The 8,996-nt window shown below is 33.1% G+C and overlaps 1 protein-coding gene across 1 annotated transcript; it reads right to left on the bottom strand.

The window, feature by feature from the left end:
• Positions 1 to 3,742: 3,742 nt before the first annotated feature.
• Positions 3,743 to 8,120, bottom strand: LOC110428064 (uncharacterized). Its single transcript, XM_021443740.1, has 4 exons — positions 7,148 to 8,120; positions 6,767 to 6,838; positions 4,415 to 6,409; positions 3,743 to 4,255 (listed from the first exon to the last, which is right to left on the bottom strand). Exons 1-4 carry the CDS (start codon positions 8,058 to 8,060, stop codon positions 3,894 to 3,896), a joined length of 3,342 nt encoding a protein of 1,113 aa, XP_021299415.1. The 5' UTR covers positions 8,061 to 8,120; the 3' UTR covers positions 3,743 to 3,893.
• Between the last annotated feature and the right edge of the window lie 876 nt (positions 8,121 to 8,996).

Raw genomic sequence — 8,996 nt, forward strand, 5'->3', positions numbered from 1 at the left:
ACTGTCTTAAAATCTTTTTGGTTTATTACCAACTTATAAATTGATACAAGGGAGATTAGAAGTCTCATTGTAGCAATTCTAGCTACTGGAGAATAAGTATTAAAGTGGTCAATCTCTTCCTTTTGCATAGAACCTTTAGCTATTAATCTTGCATTGAACTTGTCTATGGTTCCATCCACCCTTATTTTGTTTGAAAATCCATTTACAACTTATTGGTCTGGAACCTAGTGGAAGATCAACCAAAATCCAAGTATTGTTTTTCATTATTGAATCCATCTCATGATGGATTGTTTCCTTCCAAAATGTAGAATCTTGAAAGTTCATTGTCTCGTCATATGTAGTAGGGTCAATATTAGAACAATAAGGAATTTTATTGTAAATATTTTCTCTTGTTCTTTCTATAAGGAGCATATAAAAGTCTAGACCAAAATCTTTTATCTTTCTAGCTCTTTTATTTTTCCTTATTTTGGATTAGATTCAATATTATTTCCATTTTGCTGCAATGAATGTCATTTGATTGAACTGATAGTGGCTATAGTTTTCTTGAAATAGATTTGAACATATTTTCATCAAATATTGCATCTCTAGATTTAATAATAATGTTGATTGGAATTGAATCATTTGGTTCAATTACTATGAACTTATATGCTTTACCATGTTGTGCATATCCTAAGAATATGCATTTTATTCCTCTTTCACCCAATTTTTTCCTTTTGGGTTTTGAAACTTTAACTATAGCTCTATAACCCCAAACCTTCAAATATCTAAGGTTTAGTCTCCTTTTCTTCCATTGCTCATATGGGTTATCTTAGTTTCCATTTTAGGAACTCTATTTAATATGTGAAAAGTTGTTAATAAAGTTTCTCCCTAAAAACCTTTTCCAAGACCTCAATATGACAACAAAGCATTTACCATTTCGGCTAAGATCCTATTTTTCCTTTTTGCCATGCCATTATGTTGTGGTGTATAAGGTGCAGAAATATGATGGATTATCCCAATGGAGGAAAAATAACTTGGACTATAATATTCTCCACCTCTATCCGATCTTAAGCACTTGATAAAAGATTCACATTGTAATTCTACTTCTATTTTATAAGCCATAAATTTATCAAGTATTTCATTTTTAGAATGTACCAAACATACATAGCAATATCTAAAGAAATTATTAATGAATGTGATGAAATATTTCTTTTTGGCTAATGTAGGTATATTATGCATATCACACACATCATTATGTAATAGTTCAAGTAACTTGGTATATCTTTTAACTTTAGGAAAAAAATTTCTAATTATTTTTGTTAGCATGCATGTATTGCATTTATCAATATTTTGATTAAATTTTGGAATTAAGTCCATTTTATACATATCATCCAATCTTCTATAATTTAAATGTCTTAACCTATAATGCCATAAATAAGAGGATTTAATCATATAAGCAAAAACAATAGTCTTATTCTTATTATTATTAATAATATTTAGTTTGAACATTCCTTTACACATATAACATTTCCCAACAAATATTCTCCCCTTTAACAAAATGAATTTATCTGTCTCAAATACAAGTTTTAAACCAAACTTATTCAATAAACTTTCAGACACTAAATTTTTTCTAACTTCTAGAACATAGTAAACATCTTTCAAAGTTAAAGGTTTTTTAGAAGTGAACTCAAGTTCAATAGTCCCTTTGCCTTTAATATTTGCTGTAGAAGAATTTCCCTTGTATAGGAAACTTCCATGGTCATTTGGAGTAAAATTCTTGAATAGATTCTTGTCATTGCACACATGTTTTATTACTCCTGAATCAATCCACCAAGCATCATTTTCTTCAAGCATATTGATTTCAAAAATCATAGCTACAAAAGTTTTAGAAACAGCACTCTTTGAAGAAGTAATTTTCTTTTTCAATAATTGATATTTCTTTTTTAAATGTCCTAGTTTTCTGCAATGAAAGCATGTGCTTTTGTTCTTTCCTTTGAATTTCAAACCATTAGCAATCTGTTTGAACTTTTTTTTGGCAAGTTTAGTGGCTTGTTCTTCCTCTACAATGTGTATTTTAGCTTCACTAGAAATAGCAACTTGTTCTTGTTTCCTGTATTCTTCTTTAATTCGAAGCTGATTTGCTAAAGCCTCAAGAGTTATTTTTTCTTTTTTGTGTTTTAGGCTTATTTTAAAGTCTTTCCATGATGGAGGAAATTTGTCTATAATAGAAGATATAATACAGTTTTATCCATGTTCATTTTATATTATTTAAATTGATTAAGCATTCTTTTAATTTCTCACAATTGTCCTATAACAGAACATCTATTGACCATTTGATAATTATTAAAGCGACTAGTAAGAAATTTCGACTTGTTGCATCTTCTGTCATGTACCTGGCTTTCAGTTTATCTCCTAATTCTTTTGTAGTAACGTCATTCTGGTATGTGTTAAATAAGGCATAAGCCAGACCATTCAATATGTGACCTTTGCTTGAATAATCAGCATTGTCCCATTTCTGCCTTTCTCCGATTATAACAATAAACTCATTTTCATCCTCTTTTGGTCTAGGTGTAGTTAGGACATAGACAACCTTCAATGTTAACAATAGGAAATGCATTTCTTTTTGTCATCTTAGAAAGTTGCCACCATCAAACCAGTTTAACTTCACAAAGTCAAAAACCAATTATTTTAGTGTTTCGCTTATGGCAAGCATTGATGAAACGAGATAGAACCTTAAGAATGTTGGAACTCTAAACTGGAAAAACATTGAATGGCTTCAAGGCATGTATCAATGCCATTGTCCTTAAGATTTTATTTGCCTCTGTTAGTTGTGTGCAGTGATTGTGATAAACCTCAAGGATTTAATGAAGTCCAATGATTGATTACATTTTGCTCTATCGAAGTCAATTCACTGAGCATTCATTGATTTGAGGCAAGACTATTTGGACTTTTGTATGATATTTTGCAGTAAAATCAAATAGAAGCAAATCTAGAAGAAATTGAAAAGAAAGGAAAAAATGTTCTTTCTTGTTGTTTTGCATCTTTTTCCTTTTAAAGGAAGGTCCTATTTATAGGCAATGGAAATAATTTTCAACAAACACAATTTTGTTTGTTTCAAACAAAAACAAATTCTATTTGTTTTTAACAAACAAATATAATTAATTTCAAACAGATTTTTAAAACAAACATAACTATTGTGTTTGTTTCCAACCGTTACAATTATTTATTTGTTTTTAACAATTTCAGTTATAGTTATTTGTTGAACTTTTCTCTTTTTGAAAAAATAATTTTCCAATTGCTTGCACCTACAAGCGCTAAGTGTCATTATAAATAATTAAATATTAAATTTAATTATTCTCAAACCCACACAAACTCAAAAAGCCCATTCGCGATCCATTGCCTACTAAAATCCAACTACAATAGATTTATATTCCTCTCAATTTAAATGATTCTTTTTTGTTTTCTTTTATTCAATGCCCACATTCATTATTATTGAAAATATCCAACAAAAGGTCTTATAAGCTTTTGCAACCAATGATGAGAAAAATTGACCTAATTCCAATAGATCAAAACAAAAAAAAAAAAGGCATTTTAACCTCAACAAGCAGTTAAACCTCCTTTTAACTATAACTGGGTGCGAAAGAATCATCATACCTGTAGTTGGTGTGACAAGCTCCTATTTACAATGTCACGATTATATTAAAGGTCATGATAAAAATCTTGTTCCATGAATCCTGCTTTAACAACATGCCTAGCACAATCTGGCAACACCCATTTCATTCATCACATATGCCTTTTAAAAAAAATTGAAACAATTTCCTTTTCAAATAAGGAAAAAGCAATGTTGTTTTTAAATAGAGAAACATTGTTGTCTTTTATTTTTGGAAAACAAGACAAATTATGTGGTGCTTGGATTATCGATTAAATCTATTCGACATCCTTAAAAATTTAATTTTGATTTTCTTCAGATTGGCAACAACTTCTTTCATGTCAACCCTTTCCTCTGGTAACTCTGCTGAACATTTCAATGCTAATTGCAAAACGGACAATGCACAGACCTCTATTGCGTTGTCTTCTCTGTTTCTAGTACTCAGCAAGTTGGGATCTATGACTTGAATTATTGTAGCCGGTAACAATTTTTGCACCCAACTTTTCAAGCTCATTTCTCCTTCAAACAGGTTGTTTGTAGGCTTCTTTCTTGTAAAAGTCTCCATAAGGAGAATGCCAAAGCTGTACACATCACCATTTGTGGAGACAATTCCTTCCGATCCATACTCTGTATGTGAATTGCGAACTGACAATCATCAAAATTTCTAATATTGTGTAGCAGGGGTAAAAATTGCTTAATATGTAACGGTAAATGTTATATATGTGCATGTTCATGTATGCATATGAGTAGAAACATAAATTATATTGCATTATATAAAAATGTCACCTGGTGCCATATATCCAATAGTTGCCAGCGTCATGGTTTGTATCATTGAATGGTCTTCAGCTAATAGTTTTGCAATACCAAAATCACCCAAATGTGCAACCATATCTTCATCTAGCAAGACATTGCTTGGCTTTAAGTCACAGTGGACCACTGGTGTTGTATAACCATGATGGAGATACTCTAAAGCAGACGCAACATCTATCATTATGCTCAACCTTTGTAAGACATTAAGAAAATGGTTGTGAGAATACAGCCACTTTTCAAGGCTTCCATTGGGTATGAATTCAAGTACCAAGGCTTTAAAATCAATATTGCAACAACTACTAATGATTTTCACCAAATTTCGATGGCGAATGTTGCAAAGCACCTCGCACTCAACATCAAAGCTTTCAAAGGCTCCTTCTAGATCTAAATTGAAGACCTTTACAGCAACGTTCGTTCCATCAGAAAGAGTCCCTTGATACACTGAGCCAAAACTCCCTATACCTAGCAACTTGCTTTCACAAAATCCATCCGTAGCTTGAGCAAGCTCTTGGTGTGAAATTCTTCTCCATGCTGCTAAAGGCTGCAAATTTTCCTCATCAGTTGGCAATTTTGCATTTCTTTTTCTACTTCTTGAAAAAATGACAATCAAGGATACTATTGATATTGTTGCGGCAATTGCTGGTAGAATATATTTCATAAGCTTAATAGCGGTCTTTGATCGTCGAGGAAGATTGCTTTTGCAAGGCATAACTCGCAATCGAGGTGCACCACACAACCCTTCATTCCCCAAAAATGATTGAAATGAATAATTTGTGAACTGTCCTTTATTAGGAATCTCTCCTTGTAATCTATTGAAAGAGACATTGAAGTATTTGAGGTAGGAGAGTTTCTCTAAGGACATTGGAATCATTCCAGCGAGATTATTTCTTGACAAATCCAAGAAGTCCAAGCTTACCATATGTCCTAAGGACTCGGGAATAGAACCATTCAATTTATTATCGGATAAAGAGAGATATGTTAGGTCTTTTAGATCCCCAAAGCTAGTTGGGATATCACCTGATAACCTGTTCTGTGACAAATTTATTCTAGTCACAGCCTTCCACTTCCCAATGTCAATTGGGAGAGAGCCGTTTAGAGAATTTGAAAACAGGCTTAGCTGCAAGATATCTAGAAGCCTTGTCAAGGTTGAGGGTATTGAACCAGTAAATCTATTGGAGCCCAAAAATAGATATCTTAGAGAAACCAGATCACCCAAGCATGCTGGAATCGGTCCAGACAACTTGTTACCAGAGAGAGAGAACCAGTACAAACTCTCTAGTTGACAGAAGTCAAATGGGATGGATCCCTGTAACTTATTGTATTGAAGTTGAATACTTTGCAGCTTTACCAATCTTCCAATGGTTGTGGGAACCTTTCCAGTCAACTTATTGTTTTCTAGGCGTAAGCTTATCAAGTTGCTCAAGTTGCCAATTTCCCCTGGAATGCTACCCTCAATGTTGCAATCAGAAGCAGAGAAGTCTTGAAGAGAAACAGAGAGATTTCCTATTGAAGCCAGGAATTTACCATTAATCAATGGGTTTCCATCGAATTTCAATGTATTTAATTCTCCGCAATTAGTCAAAGATGAGAGAAAGCTCGATCCAGTGGCAGTTAAATTATTGTACTGTAGATTGAGCCACTGTAAATATCTTAAATTGCCAAGCCTGTCTGGGATATATCCTGAAAATGAATTACTTGACAAGTCAATATTTGTGAGTTGAGAGGCATTGCAGATGGAGATTGGGATTGGTCCACTGAGTTCATTTCCATCAAGATATATTTGTTCAAGTTTGGGAAGCCAGAATTCAGAGCTTAAAGGAAGATGGCCCGAGAGACGATTTACCCCCAGAGAAATGACCCTCAAAGTTGAGCTATTAAATAATGATGGAGGGATGAAACCAGTGAAATTGTTGGGTCCCATAACAAAGAATTGTAGATGCTGCAGGTTTCCAATCTCATTGGGTAGTCTACCTGCAATCAAGTTACAAATTGTCACCTAAGATTTCATGATTTTGTTGTGATAAGAGGGTCCATCATCAATTTTACCTTGCAAAGTTCTGACAATATCTTTAAGTGACAACCAAAAATACCTATCAAAATGATATTATCTTTTGTAAATTTAGGTGACATTAATGCCTTAACCTTCTATGGTAAATTGATAATGGAAACGTGCTGGTGAGTAGCATACAAAATTACTTCTATGAGTCACATATTCTATTAACAAAGATTAACCTAAGGCAAAAGATATTGTAACGAGGAATGGCAACAAAAAAGTGTATATTATATTACCGCAACATCTAAAGTTGGTGAATCGATTACCAAGAGTACCTGTAAACTTGTTAAATGAACAATCAAGCCATGTAAGAAGAGTTAGGTTCCCAAGCTGCCGGGGAATTTCACCTACAAAATACAGCATTGAAGATATAATGAAGTTTTAGGATTCAGAAGGAAACTACCTAAAACAACTCTGCCTTCCATAGCAAAATGCTAATGCCTTCAAACTTTTTTTACTTCTTGATTGTTCTAGTGGACAACAAAAGTAAATATTAAATATATGTAAAAATCTATAATTAATTGATTTAGCTGAATTTCTTATAATTAGACTAGTGGAGTATTATTAAATTGAATGCATCAAAAATTATGAAGAAACAGAGAAATTTCCAATTGATGGAGTCTTCCATTTGAGATACACAGTGTTAATTAGCTTACCTTCCAAGTTGTTCATCCCGAGATACAAAGAGTCAAGCATAGTCAAATTCCCAATTTCTGCAGGTATGCTACCCTCCAAACGATTGTAAGACAAGGATAAATATATCAATTCTTTGCACTTGAATAAACTGGCTGGAATTGTTGCAGAGAGCAGATTCGTATCTAGATATAATGTTATCAATCTGGGATGATTCCCGATTGCTCTAGGAATCTCTCCAGAGAGTTGGTTATTGCTGAGATCAATTTCTTCCAATGACGATATGTTAAAAATTGAGGAGGGTATGGCACCTGAAAGCTGATTATGATCCAAGTATAAATCTTTCAATCTAGCAAAATTGCCGATTTCTGCAGGGATTTGGCCAGTCAGATTGTTTGAGTACAAGCCCAACACCTCTAATCTAGACAAACTGCAAAGAGAGGATGGTATAACACCCCCAAAGTTGTTACCGTAGAGAAACAATCTCTCAAGTCGAGTGAAAGAACCAAACCAAGATGGGATTTCCCCACTGAAACTGTTGTTAACAAAGTTTATAAACTTCAGTCGACGCAACTTAGACAACTCAACGGGTAATGAGCCATGAAAGTTGTTGTCTCCAACAGCAATCCAAGCGAGGAAAGACAGATTTCCCAAGTGAGGTGGGATGGTACCGGTTAGACCCAGGCTAGAAATGTCCAGAGCAGTGACTCTGAGGTTCCTGGATCCACAACTGACACCAACCCAGTTGCAAACAGAGGTAGCAGTCGACCAATTGGTTGCCAAGATGTTTTGAGGGTCCCGAGTGATGTGGGCTTTTAGTGCAAGAAGAGCCAATCGGTCTGTGGTAATGTTGGGTGGCTCCATAGACAAGGCAGCCATAAAATTACACAACAGCAGCACCGCAAGAAGGGAGACGAGGAAGCAAGTGTTTCCCATTAGCTTTCTCTGGGCAGGAATAGCAAATGGAAAATATGGAGCAATAACGGAACTAATGAGAATTTGGAGTAGTCACTTTTTGTACTGTTTCTTGTTGATTAACTAAATAGACAATTACTTCCTTCCTTGACTGCTTTGCTTCTTTTTGTCCTAACAAATCAAACCCAGAATTACTCTTCCAAATCTATGTTCCCAAACATAGCATAATAGTATTTTGCTAATGGGTGTGTCTTAAGGGATTAATATAAATTTTGGTAACGATAATATTTCTCCAGTAAATATAGTGATTAGCTGTTAATATATATGATCATTTCCAATGCAATAGATAAAGAAATTACCTTATATAGTGAATTTAGAGCATACCGTTAAGATATTCGTTAAGAAAATTCATAAGAATTAGTATGTAACAGAATCATTAATCTAATTGCAATTTGTTAGTAGAACAATTTGTCAATCGTTTTTTTTATATATGTAAAATTATTTTAATTTTAAAATAAATCCTTACTAAACAGATTTTAAAATAAAACTGAGGTTACAAGATGGTAAGAATTTGATAGAGATTTAGATTTAAATCTCATTAATGACTTACCTCTAAGAAAATCTTTAATGATTTTATTATTTAACTATCTAATAAATAATTTTAAAAACATAATTAATTATTATTTATATATCTTTTCACTTTTAAAGCTTATATATATATATATATATATATATATAAAAAGCATTAACTTTGTAAAAGTTTTATAAATTCATCATCATAATTTCATCTGAACTCTTGAAAAGTCTTATTTGTTTATTGGTATTTTTTATTGTGCAACCTGCCAAATCGTTGTTGCCCTTGACTAAGAAAGTGCAGTTGACTAAGACCGATGACTCCCTGTTATGCGTGTTATAAACACTATAAGGAGGGAAATTTCTACCCAAAATTCCTGCTTT

This window comes from Theobroma umbraticum, unplaced genomic scaffold (genome assembly GCF_002168275.2).
Source record: "Theobroma umbraticum cultivar Fairchild unplaced genomic scaffold, ASM216827v3 scaffold_39.0, whole genome shotgun sequence".
In the NCBI taxonomy this organism is placed as follows: Eukaryota; Viridiplantae; Streptophyta; class Magnoliopsida; order Malvales; family Malvaceae; genus Theobroma; species Theobroma umbraticum.

Coding starts and splice junctions, on each gene's coding strand:
- LOC110428064 (XM_021443740.1), bottom strand. CDS start 8,060: ATGGGAAACACTTGCTTCCTCGTCTCCCTTCTTGCGGTGCTGCTGTTG. Junction 6,839..7,147: donor CGGGATGAACAACTTGGAAG/GTAAGCTAATTA, acceptor TGTATTTTGTAG/GTGAAATTCCCCGGCAGCTT. Junction 6,410..6,766: donor TTCATTTAACAAGTTTACAG/GTACTCTTGGTA, acceptor ACTTGATTGCAG/GTAGACTACCCAATGAGATT.